At 37.6% G+C, this 25,761-nt stretch overlaps 3 protein-coding genes and 1 long non-coding RNA gene across 4 annotated transcripts; 1 reads left to right on the top strand and 3 right to left on the bottom strand.

Moving 5' to 3' along the window:
- Positions 1-3,175: 3,175 nt before the first annotated feature.
- LOC116175554 lies at positions 3,176-10,179 on the bottom strand. Its single transcript, XM_031493721.1, has 6 exons — positions 10,074-10,179; positions 9,141-10,014; positions 8,655-9,091; positions 4,755-4,806; positions 3,682-4,485; positions 3,176-3,630 (listed from the first exon to the last, which is right to left on the bottom strand). The coding sequence occupies exons 2-6, from the start codon at positions 9,945-9,947 to the stop codon at positions 3,190-3,192; spliced, it is 2,541 nt and encodes an 846-aa protein (XP_031349581.1). The 5' UTR covers positions 9,948-10,014; positions 10,074-10,179; the 3' UTR covers positions 3,176-3,189.
- A 124-nt stretch (positions 10,180-10,303) lies between these two features.
- On the top strand, positions 10,304-13,112 carry LOC116177047. The gene is made up of 4 exons (XR_004146592.1): positions 10,304-10,523; positions 10,580-10,870; positions 12,096-12,164; positions 12,939-13,112. It is a non-coding gene; the product is annotated as an uncharacterized LOC116177047 (long non-coding RNA).
- A 2,328-nt stretch (positions 13,113-15,440) lies between these two features.
- Positions 15,441-17,138, bottom strand: LOC116177046. The gene is made up of 3 exons (XM_031495905.1): positions 16,907-17,138; positions 15,980-16,855; positions 15,441-15,930 (listed from the first exon to the last, which is right to left on the bottom strand). Exons 2-3 carry the CDS (start codon positions 16,778-16,780, stop codon positions 15,490-15,492), a joined length of 1,242 nt encoding a protein of 413 aa, XP_031351765.1. The 5' UTR covers positions 16,781-16,855; positions 16,907-17,138; the 3' UTR covers positions 15,441-15,489.
- A 5,251-nt stretch (positions 17,139-22,389) lies between these two features.
- LOC116175553 lies at positions 22,390-23,923 on the bottom strand. The gene is made up of 2 exons (XM_031493720.1): positions 23,215-23,923; positions 22,390-23,168 (listed from the first exon to the last, which is right to left on the bottom strand). Exons 1-2 carry the CDS (start codon positions 23,776-23,778, stop codon positions 22,728-22,730), a joined length of 1,005 nt encoding a protein of 334 aa, XP_031349580.1. The 5' UTR covers positions 23,779-23,923; the 3' UTR covers positions 22,390-22,727.
- Between the last annotated feature and the right edge of the window lie 1,838 nt (positions 23,924-25,761).

The raw sequence follows: 25,761 nt of genomic DNA, 5'->3' as shown, positions 1-25,761 counted from the left end.
CATGACTGTCCGAACATATGTAGCCCGTTGACCACAATGACCTCTGCGCACCGGGTTTCAGCTATAACCTCGGCTTAAAATATTGTAGAAAACCATTGAGGGGGCGTAATTCGGCTCTCTTATGCGTATTCCCACCCCTTCCATCGACTTGAAGCCATCAGTGTACCAGCTTACTGCTCCTTTGTCAAATTCTGGACTGCTCTTACAGACTTCCCACGTCCCGGATCACTGCTTTAAAGAGCTCGTCGTGGTGGTATTTGAGACTCACGTATTCTGAAATCTTGTATAGTGCTCAGGAATTGGTTTACAACTCCTAAGTGTTTTGCATCTTTGTGTTCCTTCCGCCTCATTTCGGAGTAATCTGATGGCTCCCAACGCCGATTCCTTCTTCACTTAGTGGTGAAGGAGAAGGGACATTGCACCCCCTTGCGGACAACCTCTGCTCGCGGTTACGAGATTGTTTTCGATCCCAAGTTGGTTTTAAACGCCTTGCCTTCTAACATGGCTTTTATAGATCCGTTTGTTCACAGGTTGATATGTTGCTGCTTCATCAATGGAGTTATATGAGAGGCAGTTGAATCCCCCTTAATGTCCATGATACAGACTAAGGTCGATTCTTTGTCCAGTATGTAGGTACCTATTCTCAATCTTAGAGATGATGTTATGAAAGACAGTCTCCGTACGTAGAGCGACCCTTTTGGTATGAAAGTTGGTTGGTGTCCCTTATGCATTACCCTACTATTCTCTCCATCGTTTGAAGGATAAAGGACGATAGGCTGCTAAAGTCGGTATCTCTTGAGTTGGTTCCTAAGCCTGACTGATTTAGGCTTGCCCAACGGACTCTGTTTGGTGTGAATATACGGCCACTAAGACCGTAGTCAAATATGTGGGCAGGACGGGAAGATGAAGAACTTCTGATATCCCCGGTCTCCTTAACAGAATCCAAGAAGTGGGTTCGCACAAAGAGCTGCAAAGTTTCTCTACTTGAGTCAGTGCGTTACCCGCCTGATACCACCATCCCATTCCCAATGTCTCTTTTGAGACGATCCTCCGTAGACGGGATTTTCTTCTATCATCCCACAGAATCTTTCGCAAGACGCTCTTTTATCATTACTATACTCAGTGAGGGACGTTCTATATTCATCCCAGTACCCATTGCGCTTGCTGTTGTTAAAAACCCTTCTGTTGGTTTTCCTTATTATTCCATCAGGGAGTGTTTCTATTTGTTTTACCCCGCTTCAGCGGAGAACCCTTCCCAAAGGAAGAAAGACGGGAATCAGTGAGCAGTGTGGCAATTAATTCTAGATCAACTTTATCTACCAACCCCTGCAGAATCCTGCGCGGTTGCTTTTCAATAACTCCTCGTACAGTATCTCATCTGTTGTACGAGGATCTCGTCTCTCATATTCCTTCCCTTATCCATCTATTGACAGAAAATGGAAGTTTTAGGCGAGACCTATCTGCAGATGAAAGTCGTCACCGCAAGTGCAAATGGCATAAGGACAGTTTCGTAAGAAAATCTTAACAAAAGGAAACTAGAAGGTCTGTATATACAGGGTGACAATTTGAAAACTTACCACCCCCCATATCTTAGTAAATAAACGAGATATTTAAAAAAATCAAAATCCGTTTCGGTAATTCGGAGGGGAATCACAATGACATAGTTGGCGACGCACCCCCTCCAACCCCCTGCGCCCCAGCCACCCCAACTTTTAAATCTTAAATAGTGACCCCCCATGTGTGATACGTCGTTGGAAAGCTCTGAAAAATAAGAAAAATAAACATTTAAATTATAATGGTGACATTCAGAGTTTTTCCGTAAGATGCAAGACGTAAGTAGTAAGAGGTAAGAAATGGATTATGTCATTTCATACCTTATCTCTTACGGAATCATGTTTTGTTTATTAAGATGAGAATGTATTCGACCGTTAAAACATTTGTGTTGAAGGTGTATTAACACTAGAAGCGCTATGATTATGATGTCACTATCCATATTCGTTACCTACGTCTATGAAAAGCAAAATAACCTTTGGTACTACAATCTCAAACGTCAGTTTGACAATATATGACGCAAACGGTCTTCCCTTACAGGCTTACACGATTTACGTTACCGCTTATTTCTTATTTCTTACCTCATACCGTTACGGAACTCTGAATCGGCCTTAACGGTCGAATACATTCTCATCTTAATAAACAAAACATGATTCCGTAAGAGATAAGGTATGAAATAAAATAATCCATTTCTTACCTCTTACTACTTACGTCTTGCATCTTACGGAAAAACTCTGAATGTCACCATTATAATTTAAATGTTTATTTTTCTTATTTCTTATCGTTACCTCTTACCGCTTACAGTTACGGAACTCTGAATCGGCCTTAAGGGATACTTAATTTTGACGGTGCAATTGGCCCTTAGATTTTGCGTGTTTAACATTCTACAATGTTTGCTATAACAAAATTAATTATTTGGCCAGTAAGGATATTTCCTATTCTTAACCCTTTTAACCTGAGCGGCCTGGAAGTAAAATTACGGAAGGTAAGTCCAAACGGACGAACGAAGAATTGAGTAAACTTTCAAGCAACGTAACACACGATGTCTGGGTAGCCCCTCGACCGAAGGAGACAAAATGGAAGTACATTTCGTTTCTATTGGCGTGTTGGATTCTTTATTATGACCCAGTCGATAGTCGATAGAGATAGTCTGGACTGGATGATTCTTCGCCCAGGATGAAAAAGCCCAAGATAGGCAAGTCGAAATTCAAAGCGATGGTCGTTTGCTACGAAAACCGGAGTGTCACGCCACATCATCTGGGTTCTAGAGGGCCACACTTATAATCAGTAGTACTATTGGCAAGTTTCTGCAGTCAAATAACGCATCTTGTAACACTGTGTTGTATGTGAAGCAGTAATTATTCAAAAACAAGGTTGCTGTGTTGCAACATCCTCTCTACTGTATTGATTTGGTCCGGCGCGAACTTTTCATATTCCGAAAAATTAAATCAATGCTAAAGGACATACAGACAGTTATAGTTAGAACACGACGCACACTGTCGCTGTTTATGATCCTTGCACTATTATTCTGGGACAAAAGTTCACGTTTTAATTTGTTCACAACGCATTTAGTTTGCAACTATTACACTGAACAGATTACCAAATACTACCAGAAATTAACACAGAAGATCAATAACTTTATTTAAAATTGTATCCCAACCTCCAAAAGTCAATTATAGCTTCCTTAACCCTCCTATCAAACTCGGACCCCTCTTGCAGGTCATATACGAACGAGTATCCTTCCGCATGAGAATCATCGTTAAGCGCGTCAGGTCGTCTTTGGTCAACAGTAGAATAAACGTAAATTAAAAAAATAGCAAAGCAAAAACCAACTATTCCGTACACTTTTAGCTCATTTTCCAAAATACTGAACGGCAAAATTTTGTTACCATCGCACCCCAGTTTTTCTAAAGATACACATAAGCACCTGTGATATTCCATGATTAATTCATGATAACGTTCCCTAGTTTTACTATCCGATGATGAAAAGATGAAAGTAATCAAGTCGACAGCCGGTGACTCCGAACGCCCATGTTGCCAATCTATCATACAGACGTCAGTTGGCGTGTTAGTACTCAGCTGAAATGTGATCGAATGTTAATGAAGGCAATTAATCGCACGCATACCTACGTCATATTTAAACAATAAGTTCATAAGTCCACAATCGATGTGACTGATCACTTGGTACTGATTTTTCGAATTGATCAAATTCGTTAATACTGACACCATGTTTTCCTTGAGGTCACAAAATACATTGTATATTTCTCGATCAACAACTGGATCCAATGCTTTTAGTGCGTTAAGAATCCGATGTTCAGAAACTGAGCGAACCCCTGTGTACTTAAACCCAACAAAAAATCGGTCGGGGGTGTTCTTCTCGAATTCTTCATACAGGGTTGGCTGTTGATGGCGAGTTGCATATGACAGAGAATGCAATCGAGCATAATTCTTAACCGCTAACAGTATGTGCTCGTAGTCCAAAGTCTGGTGGCGGTTATGGTGGCGGAATCCTAAAGCTTTCATATCTTGTAATGCCAACATTTTCTCCTCCGTTGTTTCCAGTGAGGTGTAGAACTCAGGATAAATGTTGAACCTAACGTTGTGTTCAGCTTCCATTTTCGTGAACTGTGGAAATACCTTGGAATATAAATAAATTTCTCTTGTAAAACAATCTTGTAAGGGAATCAGATTTTCCAAGGCACTTCCTGAGGTGATACACTTGAGTATATAGTGTGAAGTGCAAGAATCGCCGTTTTTACCAGTCCATTTTACTACGGCTTTGGTTACAGCACCGGCGCAATTTTCCCCTTCTTCCACAGCTGGTGACAGCGCCAATGAATAGTCTTTAATACCAATACTATAAAGCATTGTTTTAAGGACTTCCATTTGCTTTACCGTTAAAACCACGGAGTCGTTCGATCTCGACATGTTTTCCTTCAATAATTTCGTTTAAGTTGTAACTTGTAATAGTAATTTTACTTACTTTTTGTTTTCCCCTTCTCAATGGTATACCTTGTTCATTTCAATTGCAGGTATTGTCATTTTGTAACGTTAGACAAAACGTTGATTACAGTATAAATCAACGCGTACCTATATATTCGTTTATCTTATCTACTTATTTTATCTTACAAATGGGTTGGTGTAGGTAGTTCACTAAAGTCAAAATAACCGAAGCAAGGGAGACGCATAAATAATCCAATTACTTTGCGAAACTTATTTATATACTTGAACATAAGATCGAGACTGGCCTCTAACCTTAAACTTGACCGATAATACAGGTCAACTTTGGAGTAAAAGTGATGTAAAACACACCATCGATTATGAGACATTGTGTTGTCACCCGCGCTTAATACTTACGTTTCACTGTTACCTGTAGCACTGATTTGATTCTATTCTTCTTTCAGTGTTAAGAGTCTTCTGTACCTAAGTGCAACTTTTTTACATTATAGTGTATAGACGATTATAGCTGCAAGAGATAAGATGATATTCTTGCTTTATCAACTCCTGTCTTGGTCCTTAGTTAGTTCCCACCGACACTGTGCAGCGGCGCCACTTGTTACACTCAAATTGTTGATTTACCTACCGCCCGCCAAGATACAGACTTTATTTACAAAAATTATGATTTCATTTTTTGGGGTCATATTTAGAAGTAACTTATCTAAAAAAACTGTCGGTTTACTTTTTCCATAAATCGTCTTGATCGAGAGTAAAAAAATAAAACAGATTAGCGCAATAATCGGTGCGAAACATATAATCTTTTAACAATCGGTATTCAGTTGCTATAAACTTTAAAAAAAAATAGTCCGAACATTTTGTAGATAAAGGTCTAAATTTATAAAATAGTTCTTAAAAAAAAGTGTTTTTTGAAAAACAACTAGAGTTTTTATGGCGGGCGATGCAGTGGGTACAGAAGACTCTTAAGCTTTTCGGATCTCTACCAAGTGAGTAACGAAGATCCCAAATTGAAAAGATGATAATGGTGTCAACATTATGTTTTGTTATTTCTTCTTTTTGGTTTTATATATATTCTATCCAATAAAAGACAATTTATTATTATTTATTAATAAAATTCCCCTTCAGCAAATCAAACCTTTAAAATCGACGCGCTCTGCGTCCCGAATCGATATGGATCATTAACTTCCCTCGTATAGCGTTAGGTTTGGGACGTTTATTGTAAATTATGGCCCATTGTTCTCGTGTTCTCGTCGTTCCCTTTATTTTATGTACCTACCCACTTATCCTTTCTGTGTAAAATGCCCTTAAGAAAGGTCAATTCCTAGGGTTTGTTTGGTTCTTGCTGAACCAAGACCAAGTGAAGACAACTCTGTGTGATGTGTGGGATATTTGGGCTGGTTATCCATATAATAACAATGTGAATTTTTTCTAATGTTAAATGTTTGTTCTTTTTATGTTATGTTATGAATATTAAATGTTTAAGAATTCCAGTATTCCTATGATCCGATATTTCATAAAGTTACTTGACAATATTATTCTAATTTGCATTTCATGCCATCCTCATTATACATAATTAATTTTGCTATAACGTTTAATTTTAAATTGTTGGCTGGTTTTTTCTTCCTGAGTTATGTTTTTTACCAGACAATTTCTATTTCTACTCTGTGAACTACAATTTTCAAGTTTTATTCTTGCAATGTAATTTATTCTGATTAAACTTCCGTTTTTAAAGCATGTACTCGTTTTACTTGTGTACCTTACTTGACCATCACCCCGAAAAGCAACACATATTTTGTAGTGTTTTGTAGTTCTTTGGGAAGGTTGACCCAGTAAACACATTCCTTTGTTTCACGCAACGTTGTCTGACTGTTCCCTTTGTTACACTATGGTAATTGTATCTTCCTTCTGATCCCTTCGTCCATACGAAACTCTTTATACAGTTACCCGTGTACAAAAAATATCAAATTCTCCCTTCGGAAAATGACCAAAGAAGTGTGCTACTGTTTCCTCGTGAGTCCATTTTTTCCACCCGTACATTAGTACGGTCTGTTTGTCTATTATACGATACCCTCATTTCCAGCTAAACGGCGGAACCGATTCGAACTAAATTTGGTACACCCGTTCTTAGACATAAAAGGGCTGAAAAGTTTTTGTGCAGAAGGCGCATGCGCTAGCGAGAGAGTGGTATCTGTGCCTAGCTACAGCAATTTTTTTATATAGCTTCTCGGTCTGTTCTTTATACGCGATAAATGCCGAACGGGCTTTGTTACTTTAACTTCGCTCACGCTAAGATTTTAAACAAACTTATTCCTTTTCCTGTGACCTGTTACTTAAAATACGGATGGCTAGAGTAATGAATAATGAGTATTAATTAAATCAACTCTGTATATATAATAATATATTTCTGTGTGTACTGGTCCGTAGGCCAGAAAGACCGTACACAAAATACCAAAACAAAAACCTAGCTAGCTCTTTCCCTTTACTTATTAACACGTTAACTTCAAACAGGTAATGAGTCAAACCAAATACCTCAAACTCCAAACGGAACTGCAAAATTTTGAAAAATTAAATGGATCTTGAGCAAGCATCCAATGAAATCAGGTAAATTACAAAAGTGCGATTTAATTCTAACACATACAAGGAAAATGGTACCAAAACACAAACAATTATTACAAAAAGACTAAAATTAAAACCTAACTACTTACATTACTTGTCCGGGAATTGTAATATCCAATCAAATAAAAGGTATCCGTACACAGTTCACAAAAAATTACAATTTTCAATCAACGCACTTTACACTAACGACCGGGTAATCGCAGCATCTTGTCTTCTAGTAGACAAGGACGTTCCAATAAAAAAAAACTTAACTTCAAACTGAGTCACGTTGGAAAAAAACTTATGGGATAGAAAAATAATTAGCCACGAATTCAACTTCCGGTTTCACACACAAAACTTCTTCAAACTTCAAACTCACATTAGACGAGAGTTTCAATGCTGGCTGTCGCTTCAACACAAATAATCCACAATGGAACTCGCAAAAAACGAAATAAAACCTTCTACGAAACGTAACTCGGTGCTGACGTAGCAAAGAGCTGAAATAAATTGGCCGCATTTTGGCCCTAAACTTTCCGTAAAGCCGATTTTAAAAACTGCAACGGAACGTAGTTCGGCGCTGAACTTGGCTAAAAGCTGATTTCAAATCTCAACGAAACGTAGTACGGCGTAAGCTCTAGCTAAAAGCTGATTTTAAATTCTTCAACGAAACGTAGTTCTGCGTTGACTGTTGCAAAAGGTGCCGCTTTCGTTCTTGACGTCTTATTTACGGCAAAACCCTTCTTCCGAAAATCAAAATTATAACAACCAATCATACGCAGTTGACAAAGCAAGGCTATCCCCTAAACGTACGTTAATAGACCAGAAAATAGAGGTCGAATAATTTTTATAAATCAATTTGTTATCAGACATTAAGAGACTTAAATTCTAGGAAAAAATAAAATTTTATCTCTCTTAACTACACAGAAAAGGCGATAAATGACATCCACATGTCAATTAAATTAAGCATTTACAATTGATAACAGATAAAGACCCAACAATTCCCAGAAATTTCTACGTTAAATAAAATAAAAATGTAAACAAAAACAACCTTGAACGGTTTCTCGTTTGACACAAATAATCTCCTTGCCGTTACATAGACCAACGCCAAATTAATAAAATTTAATTACAAAAGTTATTTACATAAAATGGAAACCGCCCTTGTCCATCTTAATTAGGATGTCCGAAAATTTCATCCTGCCGGACGAAATAAACACAGCAATATTCTCACTCTTTGCCTATCTTTTCCCTAACCTTTAAAGCTCGTTGGATGGACATATCGGAGATTTAAATTATGTAAAGTAAAAAATTAGCTTATCGTACATTTTCGGTACTTTTTTTTTTAAATACTGGGTTTGCACGACAGGCAATACCTACCTACTCTCGGCAGGGGTAATAATTAGTATATTAGCTAGCATCTTTGAAATGTGACGATGGCGATGTTGGAAAAGAAGCTACACTTTTCGTAAAATATCATCGCATTTTAATGGATTTACATTGTTTCACACATGATCACTTGATACGCTGACAAAATGAAAAATTTGAAAACATTTCACTCAAAATTGTACCCGAAACGACCAAAGTCGCAAATTGCTTCCCTAACCCTCGTGTCAAATTTCTCCCGGTTTTGTAAATTGTATAAAAATCCAAATTCCTCCTTAGAGGACTCGGTTCGGAGTACATCGGGAACCTTTTGGTCAATCGTTGAATAAAGGTAAATTAACATGATTGCCATTGTGAGTCCCAATAGACCGTAAGTCTTTAATTCTCTTTGTAAAATATCAAATGGAAGCATCTTTTCTCCGTCACAACCGAATTCCCTCATAAATGAACAGAATGTCTTGTGGTACTCCATTATTAACTCATCGTAGCGTTCTCGAGTAGCTTTGCTAGCGGCGGAAAGTATGAACGTAACCAAATCTACTGCTGGGGACTCCAAACGAGAGTGTTGCCAGTCGACCATGCAGGTACTCAAAAGATCACCAGAGGTAGGCTAAAACGTCTCAATCAGTTTTAGGTGTAAGATGCTAGTACTTACTTACATCATACTTAAACAACAAATTTGGAATACCGCAGTCGATGTGACTAATTACTCGGTGCTCCTTTTTGGAATTGAGCAGCTTTGTAGTAATAGACATTACGTTTTGGACAAAATAGGAGAATTTCTCAAACAGAGCAGTATCATCAATCGACTTCAGTGCCTTCAAAGCGTGACCCAATCGATGTTGCCTACACATGGCGATGCCTTCGTAGCTGTCACAGTCATAGGAAGAGTGGTGTACAGTATTTCTTTCAAATTCTTCAAAAAGGGCTGGCTTGTAGTGCTTTATCACGTAGGAGAGGGCATGCAATCGTGCGTATTCCTTCACTACGAATAGTATATGCGGGTAATCCAGAGGTTGAGCTCGATCGCAATGCCTATAATTCAGTGCCTTTACGTTTTGTAATACTATCATTTTGTCGTGTGCTGCTGCCAAAGACGCGTAATAAACTGGGAAGCAATCGAATGGTGTTTCAATGTTATACTCTCCTTGAATTATATTAAACTCTTGCAAAATTTTTGAGTACACGTATATCTCAATCAGTAAGGAAGACTGCACAGGTAACAGCCTTTGAAGAATTTCACTTGACGGGGCACACTTTAGAATGTAATGGGAAGTCGATTCCTTATTTCCGTTGGTCCACACTACATCGGCTTCTATTATAATTCCACCAAAATTTTCACCATCTTCTGCTCCCGATGATAATGATATAGAAAAATTACCAACGCCGGCTCGCCTCAAAAATCCGTTAAGTACCATTTGTTGGTTTTCTGTTAGAACTATTGCATGGTTATTCTTAGCCATCATTGAACAGTAGCGACCACAATTTTCAAGTCTCTATGCCCGAAGTGGTATATGCGTTTCCTTATTGTGCCTAAAGTGAAAAATATAATATGGAGTATATCCGATTAAAAAAAAAATACACTTGCCTACCTAGATACATTCAAAAGGGATGCGTTTTTGAACAACGCTAACATGTATACTTGTACAAATGAGGAAAAATCGTAGATTTAGGTAAGTATGGGTTGTTGTACTAACGTAAATAATAATATGAACTATGCCTTACCTGATAGTAAAGATAAGTGGAGTATTTTTTCCATTACGATTATCAGCGCCGAAATTTAATTTCCCCTGCCCCCCCCCCTGCCAATTTCGTACACGATTCTCTCGCCGTGAGTGAGTTTAGTTGTGCGAGATTTATTAAATTAGGTACTCATATTTTAATACGAATTGAACGATTGAAAGATAAAAATAAGCAAGTTCAAAATGTTTTGTTCAACACTATGCGATTGCTAATGACCTGTTCAAAGTTCTTCATGTTTTCGAAAACTGTATGATGTTGCTGTTATGTTATGTTATAAACAGTCGCATCTATAGCTGCACGTAATTCATCAATGGTGTGTAATTTCTATGTAATTTCTATAAATAACGTTTTTTAGATAACCAAATAAAAAGTAATCCCAGGGTGTTAGATCAGGTGATTTTGGCGGCCAACGGTTTCTTCCAACAATTCGGTCATCAAAATACTAATACCGGTCGATATGGACAACATAATAGTTATTTAGTATTGTTTAACAAACATTTTTGCACTATACGTTTTACGTACTACGATACTAATTAATATTTCAAGTACGAATTCCAAGGGAGAGATTTGGTCAGTATTGTTTCGTGCTTTCTAAGTGTTGTGACGTGCACTTGTTAAATTGGAGTAACTCGAATTACCCCAGTGAGTGAGTACATCTGCTTGTATAATTATTGTATGAATGTAATTCGGCTTTTGTTCATAAAAGGGTAAAGGTGTATCCTTTCCTCAGAAACGTTGAGCGTATGAATTACGTATGAGATGCGAGTTATTAGTAGATAATTAATTACCGAAGGTACCTTCTTGATTAGGAGTTAGAGTATGTTGATAATTAGTAAATTAGACTTATCTTGTCGAATGCAATGCCCGCAGAATGTGCATTTGTGCGCGCAGTTAATTACTGCTTGTCCCTAATTGGAATAGACTAGTTTGCCTGACCACGTTGGAAGGCCTCTGATGGTCTCATTGGGGGTACGTCGGGCATGGGCCCAGATCCATATACCTGTATCAATTTGGCCCGGCGTTGAGTAGTCTTCCTTCACTAATCGGGAGCTACGTCCGATTGGGCCGGCGTTGGAAGGGCTCCTTAGCGCATGGAGGATACGTGGCAGGTTGCTAGTCTTTGTTGTGCCGGAGATGGCGTCTGGACACGTGTAAAAGGCCAGCCATATTTATCTCACTTGGAGTTACGTTACAGTCGTAAGAGCTCTGGGCCAATTTAAGGGCGCGTAGGGCCGTCTGGTCGGTGGCTGTGCCCGGCACCTCAGGAATGGTTGGCCCAGCACGTCGGGGGAAACGCTCAGCATCTGGATCCGTCCTGCCCACCACGCTGGATGCACCGTCCACCAGGATTCATCGTGCGGGCCGGCCGATCAGTGTAAGGACCCCGCGTCTGGGTTTTCTGAGCCCACCGCGTTGAAAGACTCCTGTTACCCTCGTTCATTGTGAGGGCGGGGCGTTCCAGGGGCAGGCTACGTGTCCGCACCTAGATACATGTAATGTGAGGAGGAGAGCCATGGCAATTCATTGCGCATGAGGGTTACGTATTCCAGGCCTCGGCGGGCCCGGGCGTCACAAGGCCCCCTTTATGTGAGTTACGGACAGCGTAAGGGCTACCGGGACATGTGGGCCCGGCTGTAGCCAGCTGACGTGTGAAAGACTCTTTTATACCCTCGTTATTTCCACGCAGGAGGGTAGGGATTGCACAGGGGGATACGTAGCCGGGTGGCATATGGGGTCCTGGACGTAAGAAGACCCTCTGTTCTTGTAACCCCGCTACTAAGGTAGCTTGTTGAGAGTTGTTGAGTAATATGATTAGAGTAGTTAGGCTGAATGCAAGACAGAGGTGCTCCTTGTGTTTCTTATAATTACAGTGGTCCAGGCCGAGAGCAGCCATGGAGGCCAGGTACCGTTAGAGACCCAGACGATCCTGACAATTTGGGGTGAGTGATATCAATGGTCACGATTGACTGATTTATTGATTATATCGTCATGCCCCTCACATATGAAAGAATTGATTGACGTTAAGTAAATTATGACATCGATGCATATAAAAAGATGTCACCTTTCTGTAAGCATCATCTCTGCCTGCGAAAATATAGACTGGTGTCTTACAAATGCTGATGTTATAAAGTGTTATACGATATAACGTTCGTTAAACGTAGGTGTTTAGAAGTTACAAAGGAAACGTTTCTGATGGCGGACTTTAGCGGTCACGGTGACGTTAATAATAAGTTAATAGTAATTATACACTAACGTTGCAAGTCACCATTAAACGTTTATTAAACGCCTAATGTTGCACAATTTTGTGATGTGGGATTGTAAAAATGTTATTGTTTTATCAGCTGAATGTGCCGTTGAAAGAAACCTTGCAATTCGTTGTTGTGAAGTTGATCAATAAACACTTGTAACATTTCCCGGTAACGTTCGGGATTAACAGTTCACAATTCGACTTCTCGACACCGCCACTACTCACAGACCTTCAGAGGATGAAGCGAAGCTTGTTTATAAATATGCGGGTTTTCAGGATTCAAAGTTCGGTAGTTTTGGGAATTAACGTATCCATTAAGGTGAAACCAAGCCTCATCCGAGAAATAACGTTTGTCTAGTAAGTTGTCGTCTCTTAGAGTATCATTGCAATTACAATAATTTACACGTGAAGCACAGTTACTTTCTACGGGTAGATATGTAACTTTTTCCTCGTTATTTTCTTACAGGTTCCGTATGACAAACAAGTTTGTTGGAATAGCTGTCACACTGGCGTTTGCGGGCTTTGTTCAACGCGAACACGCACATCTACTACCGCCTCGTTGTGGGGCGACCAGCGCATTTTCCACAAACAACACTTCCTGTATCGTCAAATCGCTTAACTACACGAAGAATGTGACTGCGTAAGTTTTCGTAATCAACAACATGTTCTGGATATGCCTGTCGAAATTCCTCAATACACACTACACAGGCGAGTCGAATACATCAAAACAAAGTAAAAGGCATGTCGCAGTTGCAGAATATTGCAATTTAAAACGATAAAAAATGAATTTCTGATTTAAAATCTAATTTACCCATCCTGTAATTATTCGTTGCAAATTGGTAACCTTGACAAAGACTGTTTTGTAAAACGAAAAATAATACAGACAAATGGTTGTGGAAATAAATGGATTAAACGGGAGGTGATTTCAGGATTAGATTTAGAGGTTATGTTTAGTATTGGTTCAGCATCATGTTTAATAAGAGCGGTATCGGCAATGATTAAGGGGGATTTCAGTTGTACATTAAGACTTATAAGAACAATTGAAATTCTTTGGGTTATTTTATGACTAAAGTTCATGTAAACATAGGCTCGCAAAGCAATATTATTGATCTATCTACATTATCTCCTGCAGGTTTTGAGTTATTTTGCTCATTTTGAAATATAAGTGACGCTGAAGGGTTTACAACATTAGTGACGTCAATGGTAGTGAGAATCTAAGGTGTGGTTTTGTCATGGGTCATGTTCCATTTTCTACCCCTGAACTTTTTTCGGTGCGCCACTATGGTAGATTGTAAAATAAGAATTACTTAATTTTCTGATTTTTTTGGAAACTTTTTGCTTTCTTGTAATTTCCGACGAGGAAACATTTTATTCGCCGCTTTCGTGATCGGTAAAATCGCAGTTCAAAAAACTGTAATCATTGTGTAATACAGAAGGCTGTTCAGATACTTTTAATGTGATATGTAAATAACTAAATACAAGTAATAGGAATTTAACCACAGCATAAGATGAATTGATGAATTTATCAACCAATAAATATATAATTCTCAAAAAGATCAATTGAAATCCATTAATCAAAAAATGACTTCTCCTAGCATCCCAGTTCCGTATAAAAATGCGTCTTTTGTAGACTAAAACCCTACGTAAATAATACGCATAAATGTCCGGCGAATATTGCTATAGTCTTGTAGGAATATTATGCGTTTATTATTTCTCATTGATATACGATTTATATGCGTATATTAAAGTAGTGTTATATAGGTTTATCCAACGAATGCTAAAAAACGGTTATTTATATACGTATTATAAACGTAGAATGGTTTACATATACGAATAAAACGTATTTTAAACGTAGGTATAACATTCGTTACACAATAACGTATACCATACGACCAATACCGAATTTATCCTATCAAACCACTTTAAAATCGTTTTTTAAACGTTAAGTCATTGTTTTATATACTGCCCGCCATGAGTATCTGAACACCAAGTCTACCTACTTTGAGCAATTTTGATGAAATTTTCAGGGCAGTTGTATTTATTTAAAAATAAGAAACTATGAAAATTTCAACATGATACAATTACAACAAACTCAAACAAAACTAGGAAAACCAAGATATTTGTTTTTCTGTTTACTATCAAATTTATTCCCCTAAAAAAAGTACATTCTTTATTAAGTAGCATTTTTTATTACGAAAACAGCAATGTACGGTACACAATAAAAAACAAAGTTGGAAACTGTTGGTTTCAACAGGATGGTGCAACCGCACACAACGTCCTAACCGAACGAGAATACTTATCGGGCAAATTTTACTATTTTCCAGAAAACTTGTCGGATAGGTATTCTTGCACGATTAGGGCGTTGTGCGTGTGCGCAAGTACACCATCCTGTTGAAACAAACAGTTTCGAACTCTTATTTTTGTGTGCCGTATATCGTCGTATTCGTAATAAAAATGCTATTCAATACAATGTATACTTTTTTACGATTCATATAAAAAAATAAGGTTGCTGTTGATTTCTCTGAAAGGAAACGTTGTATTGAAAATCTGTTAACGGTGTCTTATAAAGCTCCCAAAAAGTAACAACAAGAAAAAAATAAAAACGAAATCGGCATATTGGCATATCTTCGGAAGTAATCAGAACTTTTTGGTTTTCTTTAGAGCATGATAATAGCTGTTTAATGGCGCAACTTTGTTCCTAATTTGACCATCGTCGTTTCTTGTACGGTTTTGAAAATTCGCATTGATTATAGACATCCTTATCTTGAACACAGTGTATCAAGTAACATTTTCGGCATTGTTTTTTTAGAATAGTGGGTTTGAAATTTCGCATAGCCGGTGATCTTACCTACGCTCGGTATGGATTAATAATATTAGAGAGCTAGCATCTTATGACGATAGCAATGTTGGAAAAGAAGCAACGCCATTTGTAAGCTAGCATCGCACTTTAATGATCTACATCGGTTCACACATGATGGCACTTCATACACTGACAAAATGCAAAATTAGAAAACATTTCACTCAAAATTGTATCCGAAACGATTAAAGTCACAAATTGCTTCCCTAACCCGCGTATCAAATTTTTCCCGATTTTGTAAATCGTATAAGAATCCAAATTCTTCCTTAGAGGACTCGACTTCGCGTACATCGGGAACCTTTTGGTCAATCGTTGAATAAAGGTAAATTAGCATGATTGCCATTGGAAATCCCAATATGCCGTAAGTCTTTAATTCGCTTTGTAAATCATCAAACGGAAGCAGTTTTTCTCCGTCGCAACCGAATTCCCGCATAAATGAACAGAATGTCTTGTGGTACTCCATTATTAACTCATCGTAGCGTTCTCGAGTAGCTTTGTCAGCGGCAGAAAATATGAACGTAACCAAATCTACTGCTGGAGATTCCAAACGAGAGTGTTGCCAATCGAGTATGCAGGTACTCAAAAGATCACCAGATGTAGGCTAAATCGTCTCAATCAGTTTTAAGTATACGATGCTAGTACTTACTCACATCATACTTAAACAAGAAATTTGAAATACCACAGTCGATGTGACTAACCACTCGGTGCTTTGTTTTGGAGTTGAGCAGCTTTGTACAAACAGAACGTACGTTTTGGGTAAAATGCAAGAATTTTTCATACAGAGCAGTATCAATTATCGACTCCAATGCCTTTAAAGCGTGGTCCATTCGGTGTTGAACAACAATCATAATGCCTTCATAGCTCCAGTCCTGAAGAAAGTGGTGTACAGTATTTCGTTCAAATTCTTCGAAGAGGACTGGCTTGTAGTGCCTTATCACGTAGGAGAGGGCATGCAACCGTGCGTATTCCTTAACTACGAGTAATAAATGCGGGTAATCCATAGGTTGAGATCGATCGTAATGCCTATAGCTTAGCGCCTTTACGTTTTGTAGTACTATCATTTTGTCGTGTGTTGTTGACAAAGATGCATAGTAAACTGGGAAGCAATCGAAAGGTGCTTTAATGTTATACTCCCGTTGAATTATATTGAACTCTTGAAATATTTTCGAGTACACATATATCTCAATTAGAAAGGAAGGTTGCACTGGGAGCAGGTTTTGAAGAATTTCACTTGACGGAACACACTTTAAAATGTAATGGGAAGTGGATTTTTCATTTTCACTGGTCCACACTACATCGGCTTTTATTATAACTCCACATAAATTTTCACCGGCTTCTACTCCCGATGATAATGATATAGAAAAGTTGCCAACGCCGGCTCGCTTCAAAAATCCGTTAAATGCAATTTGCTGGTTTTCTGTTAGAACTATTGCATGGTTATTCTTGGACATCGTTGAAAAGTAGCGACCACAATAAATTTTCAAGTTTCTGTTATGTCCAAATTGTCAGCGTTTCCTTATTGCGCCCTGATGTTTCATGTGTATTGTATATACCCGGTTTAAAAAGAATACACTTACCTAGATATATATATTGAGAAGTGATGATTTTTTGACTGTCTAGACCAACGTTTAAATGTAAACACACTAACGTAAAGAATCCAAATTAAACTATATACCTAATACTAAAGATAAGCAGAGTACTTTGTTATTACTGATACTACGATAATCATAAATGCTCTTTTACCTATATATAGATTATGAGTGATTCCTTTGTCAATCAAAGAAATAATTTTATTAGGATTAGGACACACATTCTGCTTATTTACATTGCTGTCGTGTTTTTGAATGTAGTTTCGACATACTGATTTTCAAGAAACTGAAAGACAAAAATAGACCTCGCTGGACCTAGCCCCGCCCCCCCCCCCAATCTGCCCCATTGTGAATCAATTTAAGAATGGTATCCAATTAATGAGCTATTTAGGAGCTTTTCATATCGCAAGTTTAAAATTTTATAGCAAATAGATATAATCGATGGGGCGGCAAGTTCCACTTGGACGTAGTCCCTAATCTGTTTTTTCTTTATATAACAAATTAACCTTTTCCATGTAAATAATAAATAATGTAAATAATGGATTGCCATCTCATTATGCCCTCAAACGGCCTGCCAAATATATTGATGGAGTTATATTGTGTAATAAAAAAAGATGCTACTTGATTTGTATGAAGCAGTTTAATGTTGGCCAAACAATAATCATTACATTTGTATATTGGAAATTCATTATTCAGTGGCAAGGTATATACGATATTTTTCGTACTTCCGAAACTGAAACACTTAATATGTATGGAGTTAGAGAACGCGTTCTTTAAAAAAATCGCTTCTTAACAAGTTACCATAGGAACGTTGCGTTGGTACGACAATCCCTATGCTATGGTAACAAAAATAATTTGGAAACTGTCATTGCTAGTGTCATAATTTTGGTGGTGGGTGACAAAAGGTGTATTTGATATTGATAAAAAGCAGCCAAAGTAGGTAAAGAATTGATACCACCGAAATCCAAAAAACTATATGAGCAGCAGTACGATGCGTTTAAGAAGTAGTACCGCATACAAAATGTGGAACAACCTACTGAAATTGCCTTGTTAATAATTTCATCCTTCCGGGATTTTCGTCCAAATTTAATCCCGGCGGGACAAAAAGTGACACTTCAGTACTTGTCATAATGGAGTGAAGTTGTCCCTTTAGTCTCGGAAGTACGAAAAATGTTGTATGCACCTCAGGTATTACTCGATATTTAACCCTCTAGTGATTTACATCTCTCGAGCTCTGTCGCCCTCGGCATAAATATCGCCTTAATGCCCTTGATGCATAATAGTTATTTGTGTATCACCCCGGCCCGAGGGATTGTAAGTTGCCCATTTCAAACTTGAGGATCGGAAGACTGTTTCCAAATTAATTAGCAAAGACTCCTTTTTAAAAACTTTGGACCTAAAGGATGCCTATATGTTAATCCCAATTAGTAAACCACATAGAAAATAATTGAGATTTATGTATAAGAGAAAAATATATGAATATAATTGTTTACAATTTGGATTGAATTCGATTCCCTTTAGTTTTTTACAAAATTTAATGAAACCAGTTTTATCTTTCTTAAGAAATCGGGGATATTTATAGGTTTTGTACCTTAACGACTTTTTATTAATTGGGTGTACTTATAACGAGTGTCTCAAAAATATTCAAGTAACAATTGATAAGTATATTAAAAAGGCTGGGGTATGTTATATATGTAAAGAAATTTTTTTCGAGAATGGCATTTGTGCTTTTTCTTCGATCAAAATCTGAGGTCCTAAACTGCTTCAAAAAGTTCAATCATATGAAGGTTTTGTGTACAGACAAAGGGAACGAGTTTTGTGGTGGTGAGTTCACCAGATTTCTGGAAAGCAAATAGAATCGTGTAACCGACTACCAACGCAGATTGTCCGCAGTAAAAAGGTATTTCCGAGTGCATGAACAGATCTATCATAGAAAAAGCAAAATGCTCGCTCTTTGACGCACACATTAGCAAGTGCTTTTGGGCAGAAGCCCTCAACAAGGCCGTTTATCTGAGAAATAGATATCCACCGACTGGAATCAAGTGCACACCATATGAGCTCTGATATGGAAAGCAACCTGGGCTAAGACACATATGAGTTTCGATTTGAATGTAATGGTGGATGTGTCAAAACAAAAAGACAACAGACGCAGAAGAAGATTCCGATTGGATACTCGGATTATCAGCATTAGTAGAGACGTCATCATAATGCGGACCATCTATACAATCTGCCAAGTGAAGAGAACGTCGGCAGCGTAACTACGGAGTCAAATGCTCCAGTGGAGGCTGATCCGCAGCCTTATGTAGTTCCTGACGCAGCTGATGACAAAGACGATTCAGCTTCCACCTTGTCTTGGGAGATAAATGGGGTATTAACTGTCAGGTGTTATTAGAAAACTTCCTGAAAACGCGCAAAGCCATCGTTAGCAGTGGGAGTAGATTAATACGGTCCATACAGAATGATCAAACTCGAAATGTATCTTCAAAACTCGATAACGCGGAAACCATTGGGTTTAAGTACATTATGCTTCTTACAAATGTTGCTTAAAATTGAGAGAACAATTGAATATCGAATTATACACAGGGGGTTTTATTTAAAAAAATGAAATTTTGATGTGCGACCCCGTTATGAGCAACACTGTACAATTAAAATTATTCCTGATTAGCAGACATTGAAAACCTTAAAACTTGTGTATAACACTTTTTTTGATATCTTGTATCTTTTCCCCGATAATCGACAGCGACCCTGTATTAATATATTTATATACCTATTGCTACTAAGACAGGAGCTACTTTCTGACCCCATTACTGATATGTAATGTAATGATGAAATGATAATAAAAAAATAAACAAATAAATAAATAAATATGTTTTTGAGCTTATTCAAATAATGAGTTAATTAAATTAGATGAAATACTTATATTCTTGAAACTATTTGCTCCAGAATGAATTTAACGGACACTTCATACCTGCCCAGCTACCTCACTGTGGGGGACAGTGTGAGACTGCTTTAAAATCATGTAAGCAATACTTGTATACTTAGATTAGGGTTACTCAAATAGAAGCTCCCATCCCTCGTTGGCACTGGCACATTTTTTAGAGCATTTTTGAAAAAAAAATACACTATTCTATTCGTTATAGCTGGCTGGCTGGCTGTCCGGCTTCGACAAGAAAAAATTAGACATTTTGCCTACATAGTGAAAACATTAACAATTCCAATAAATTCAACCTAACCGATGTCTCTATAAAAAATATAGCAAACGAGCTCCTGGGTATAGCATTGCATATTACATGACTAAAACTATGCTAATTTTGAATTTCATGCTGCAATTCGATTCTTAACTAACGGAGGTGTCAAAAGGATCTTCCTTATTTTTTGGCCTACAATGACAATTTACGAACTCCGATCTACAAATTTGATAAAGAATCTACCTGCAAAATTTCATCGTAATCGGTCCATTCGTTTTCGAAATATCGTGCTAACGGACAGACGGACAGACACCGTAATATTATGAACTCGCTAGAAGCTCGTTAATAAACGGCAAAAGTGCATAATTATGGTACCTACACGAAAAAATGACTTTTAGAGCATTTTTGAAAAAAAAATACGTTATTATGTTCGTTATGGCTGGCTGGCTGGCTGTCCGGCTGAGATTTCGGCAATTACAATAGCTAGAGACTTCAAATTTTCACTAAAAGCTTTCTGCTATAGTGTAGATGTGCATGCTCTAGACTATTTTGAGTTAAATTACTTGTGAGATCGATAATTTTAAACTTTACTAATAAAATACTGATCTCTGTATTACCAATGCGCTTTCATCATGCATATGCTGATTTATAACTTGTTTTAATTGGACATCAATTACGGCTGTACCATGTCAATCCCATCACAATTTTTAAAGCAAACAAATACGAAATGATACCATCACCTGGTACTTATGGGTCAGCACATTTGATTTCGATTTTCACAGAACTACTTGAATCACCTGCAGTAAAGAAATATGTGGCAGCTCAACAAGACATCGGATCTATAAGCGGGTTATATGATCTTACAAAAGGAAAGCGACACTCCTTCCCTGTCTTGGTCAATGTGTCGTGTAGTAGAATCCGGGAGCAGGCAGCTGGCAGTGCATTAGTATTGTTAGTGCGAAACGTGTAGTCACTAAGATACCAATTGTACCGATTTCCAGTAAAGACGATGATGGTAAGAGTTATGCCACACAGGAAACAGCAACAAGCAATATTCCAGAATCACTTATTCGATTTTTGAAACCAGTCGCATCTATTCGTATACGCTTAGATGCGAAGACTTTAAAAACGTATACGTTTGCTTGGAACCGAAACGTACAGTGCATATGACAACGTCGCCTTTGTTGCGTGATTAGAACTAAAGCGGACTATTTGACGTTTGGGTTTGAGCTTATGTAGCTGGTTAGGTGAAGATATTGCTCAGTCATTTCAAATTAAGGAATAATAATATTTTAGGCACTGATTAGCATGAATACTCAAAACACGATGGACACGCCAAAGGGAGGGTGCAATACCACGCAAAACCAAAAAAGGTGGCTTGTGGAGTTTGCTAAAAAAACACCCCGATATAATAGCAGGGAAGAAGTAGCCGATACATTTTGATAAATTGTGCTTCATTTAAGACTTCTATGGGGTTGCAAGGATTACGGTTCCTATTCGGGCGATAATTGCGTTCGGCATTCTCTAAATTGTCTATTACAAACACATTCACAGCTTCATCCATTGTTGTAAGTAGATACCTCTCAAGAGTCAAAACTTCAACACTAACCAATACCTACATAACCCACAAAACGAGCGTTTGCGACGCCATTTACCCGCTTGCAGAAAAACGAATACAATTGAACGTATACGCAATATAAACGTATGGTCAAAAATTGCAAATATACGCTTCTTTACGAATACGTAGACGTTTTAAGGAAACGTATGGCCAAAAATCGACCCCCTGTGGTCGTAATCTTGTATATTATGATATGAAAGGAGAAATCATGGGGATGTCTTGTACCGAGTGATTCATTAGAAGTGCTAGTCGTTTAAATTTCGCGCGTAAGGTTTTAGTATTTTTTGTATTATTAAATTGACGGTTTGAATTTCGTTAGTAATTTTTTTCTGTCATGACTGTCATTTAAGAAACCAGTGTCGCCGTTAATTGTTGTGTGCCATTTGCGGTTTATTACTTTTTCCATTTTGAATAATTTTTGGAGTTGATACACTAAAATATGTAAGAAACGTGACTGTGTCTAGTGTTAGTTTATAATTTGTGGTAAAACAGAAGCAGTATTTGTAGATTATAAATAAGTAAACGATTTACTGAAAGCATGATGATACACCACTGCAATTAAATAAATGATCATCAGTTCATAATTTTTTTGATTTGCCGGAAGTTCAAACTGTCCTCATTTCTAATGAATCACTCGGTACATTTTCTAATTTATGTTTTCAGGGTTAACGCATGTTGTCTATTGACCTTACTACCGCCAACGAGTACGGTACTCTTTGCTACAGCCTACCACGTGCGCAATCATATATCAAGAACACTTTTCTTATACTAATTATATAAATATGCATTGCATAACACCTTATGCTATGCATTCGCCCGACTAGATTCACGCAAAGTTTTTAGTTTATCCTCATCTTTGGCACACACTACTTCTAATTTAACAGCAAGTTTATCGAAGCTTTAACAATAAAATTTTAAGTAAGACCTCATACGGCATATGGGCTCTAATGACAATGTCGTTTATAAACTAGTCAACCTGTCCATGATTGGGAAACCTAAAATTTCACTCAAAATTGTAACCGAAACGATTAAAATCGCAAATTGCTTCCCGAACCCTTATATCAAATTGGGAACGGTCTTGCAAATCGTACAAAAATCCAAATTCTTCCTTAGGGCACTCGGTATGGAGTATATCCGGAACCTTTTGGTCGACTGTCGCATAAACATAAATTAATAAGATTCCCATCATAAGACCAAGTAAACCGAATTTCTTTAATTCTCCTTGTAAATCTTCAAACGGAAGCAACTTTTTTCCATCACACCCAAATTCCACCAAAAATGAACAAAACGTCTTGTGATACTCCATTATTAACTCATCGTAACGTTCCCGAGTAGCTTTGTCGGCAGCGGAAAATATAAACGTAACCAAATCTACTGCCGGAGAGTCCATACGAGTGTGTTGCCAATCGAGTATGCAGGTACTCAAAAGATCACCAGATGTAGGCTAAAACGTCTCAATCAGTGTACCCACGATACCGGTACTTACTCACATCATACTTAAACAACAAATTTGGAATACCGCAGTCGATGTGACTAATCACTCGGTGCTTCTTTTTGGAGTTGAGCAGCTTTGTAAAAATGGAACGTACGTTTTGGGAAAAATGTAAGAATTTTTCATACAGAACAGTATCATCAATTGACGCCAGTGCCTTTGAAGCGTGGCCCATTCGATGTTGAGTAACCATCACAATGGCTTCATAACTGCAGTCCTGGAAAAAGTGGTGTTCAGTATTTCTTGCAAATTCTTCGAAAAGGTCTGGCCAGTAGTGCCTTATCACGTAGGACAAGGCATGCAACCGTGCGTATTCCTTAACCACGAGTAACAAATGCGGGTAATCCATAGGTTGAGATCGATCGTAATGCCGATAATTTAGCGACTTTACGTTTTCTAATACTATCGTTTCGTCATGATCTGTTGCCAAAGATGCGTAGTAAACTGGGACGCAAACGAAAGGCGTTCTAATGTTATACTCCCGTTGAATTATATTAAACTCTTGAAATATTTTCGAGTACACATATATCTCAATTAGAAAGCAACGTTGCACAGGTATCATGCTTTGAAGAATTCCACTTGGCGGAGTGCACTTTAGAATGTAATGGGACGTTGATTCTTCATTTCCACTGGTCCACACTACATCAGCTTTTATTATAATTCCACCGAAATTTTCACCGACTTCTACTCCCGGTGATAGTGATAGCGAAAAGTACCCAACGCCGGCTTGCTTCAAAAATCCGTGAAGTACCATTTGTTGGTTTTCTTTTAGAACTATTGTATGGTTAATCTTGGGCATCTTTGAACAGTAGCGACTACAATTGTCCAAAGTGTAAGCGTTTCCTTATTGTCCCTGATGAATATGTATTTAGTATATCCGGTTTAAAAGATAGATATTCAAAAGTGATGCTTTTTTGACTGTCTAGAGTTCTAAACCAACGCTGTGGAAAAATCGTATTAGTTAAGGTAGAATACAGTGTTACGTATGGGTATATGGGAATAACGTATAAGAATACGAATTATAGGTACCTTACCTAATAGTACGGATAAGTGCGGTAGGGATACTACGATTATCATAAATGCTCCTTTCCCTAAAAATAGACAACGAGTACTGTACCGTTTTAGAACGTGAGTTCCACTGGTCCACATAAACACTACGCGCTGAGTGTCAAGGAGATAAAAAGATAAAAATAGCATGCAATCAAGTTCAATTTTTTCGTTCTACACTATCATAGAGTAAATTGTTTACTCTATGACACTATACAATTGTAAATGACCTGATGGGTAGACAATTTTTATTTTTTTCACGATAAGGTGTTTTTGACATCTGAAAATCATGAAAGAATAACTTGTAAATCGTTTATCAGATAACTATGTACCTCCTACTTCGATTATTACGTACCTAATTGCAGAACAACAACAAATGGAATCATTAATAGTACATTGATCTACAAATTTAGAAAAGTGTTAGTTTTCTAGTGAGTGTAAATGTTTGAATTCACGAGTGAGCGCAGCTCACGAGTGGATCAAATTTGCACGAGCATAGAAATTCACTTTTCTTAGGTGTAGATCATGCTATTTTTTCGTGTAGTTGATAACTCTAATTGTAACGTTTTGTTTTGATGTCGAAGAATAATTTATTATAAAATCAAAGTATGTTGAGCATTTGTTGACATGGTAACAAAACATACGAACAAGTAAATAATTTGTGAATAACGCTCATTTAAATTAAGTCAATCAAACGGGAACAATGAAGAAATTTTACAATTGGTATTAGAAGCAGAATCAAGTTTATTACCTAAAAAGTCCAAAGTCAAGTACTTTGGCTGCTTGTTATCAATATTAAATACACCTTTGTCGCCCACCACCAAAATTATGACACTAGCAACGACAGTTTCCAAATTATTTTTGTTACCATAGCATAGGGATTGTCGTACCAACGCAACGTTCCTATGGTAACTTGTTAAGAAGCTATTTTTTGAAAGAACTCGTTCTCTAACTCCATACATATTAAGTGTTTCAGTTTCGGAAGTACGAAAAATATCGTATATACCTTGCCACTGAAGTAGTGGTCTTAATCCCTCAGGTAAATTATGGCCCTCCCTTCGGTCCGGCCATAAACTTTACTTTCGGGATTAAAAGTACTACTTCAGTCCCGCGGTATGTAATATACTATTATTTTTCATTTGCCTATTATATGTCAATTATATCTGTCATATGTGATATATGAAGCAGTCTATTACGCCCAAGGGCATAATGACAGGGCATAATGGATTGTCATCTCATTATGCCCTCAAACGACCTGTCAAATTGATTGACGGAGTTATATTATGTAATAAAAAAGATGGAACTTGATTCGTATGAAGCACTTTAATGTTGGGCAAACAATAATCATGACATTTGATATTGGAAATGCATTCTTTGTAACGATGAAAAATAAAATGTTGTATGCACCTCAGGCATTACTCAATATTTAACCCTCGGGCGACTTACAATCCCTCGGGCCGGAGGCCCTCGGGCTCTGTCGCCCTCGGCATAAATATCT

Source organism: Photinus pyralis, unplaced genomic scaffold, assembly GCF_008802855.1.
Source record: "Photinus pyralis isolate 1611_PpyrPB1 unplaced genomic scaffold, Ppyr1.3 Ppyr1.4_LG7, whole genome shotgun sequence".
In the NCBI taxonomy this organism is placed as follows: Eukaryota; Metazoa; Arthropoda; class Insecta; order Coleoptera; family Lampyridae; genus Photinus; species Photinus pyralis.
This window is presented reverse-complemented; position numbering and strand designations above follow the sequence as displayed.

Excerpts from the sequence above, each read along its gene's own strand:
- LOC116175553 (XM_031493720.1), bottom strand. The coding sequence starts at position 23,778 with ATGATACCTGTGCAACGTTGCTTTCTAATTGAGATATATGTGTACTCG. Across the intron at positions 23,169-23,214 it reads ATTTGTTGTTTAAGTATGAT|CCTACATCTGGTGATCTTTT; the intron begins GTGAGTAAGTAC and ends GAGACGTTTTAG.
- LOC116175554 (XM_031493721.1), bottom strand. The coding sequence starts at position 9,947 with ATGATGGCTAAGAATAACCATGCAATAGTTCTAACAGAAAACCAACAA. Across the intron at positions 4,807-8,654 it reads CGTTTCGGGTACAATTTTGA|GTTAGAGGCCAGTCTCGATC; the intron begins GTGAAATGTTTT and ends GTCAAGTTTAAG. Across the intron at positions 3,631-3,681 it reads ACTTATTGTTTAAATATGAC|CTGAGTACTAACACGCCAAC; the intron begins GTAGGTATGCGT and ends ATCACATTTCAG.
- LOC116177046 (XM_031495905.1), bottom strand. The coding sequence starts at position 16,780 with ATGTCCAAGAATAACCATGCAATAGTTCTAACAGAAAACCAGCAAATT. Across the intron at positions 15,931-15,979 it reads ATTTCTTGTTTAAGTATGAT|CCTACATCTGGTGATCTTTT; the intron begins GTGAGTAAGTAC and ends GAGACGATTTAG.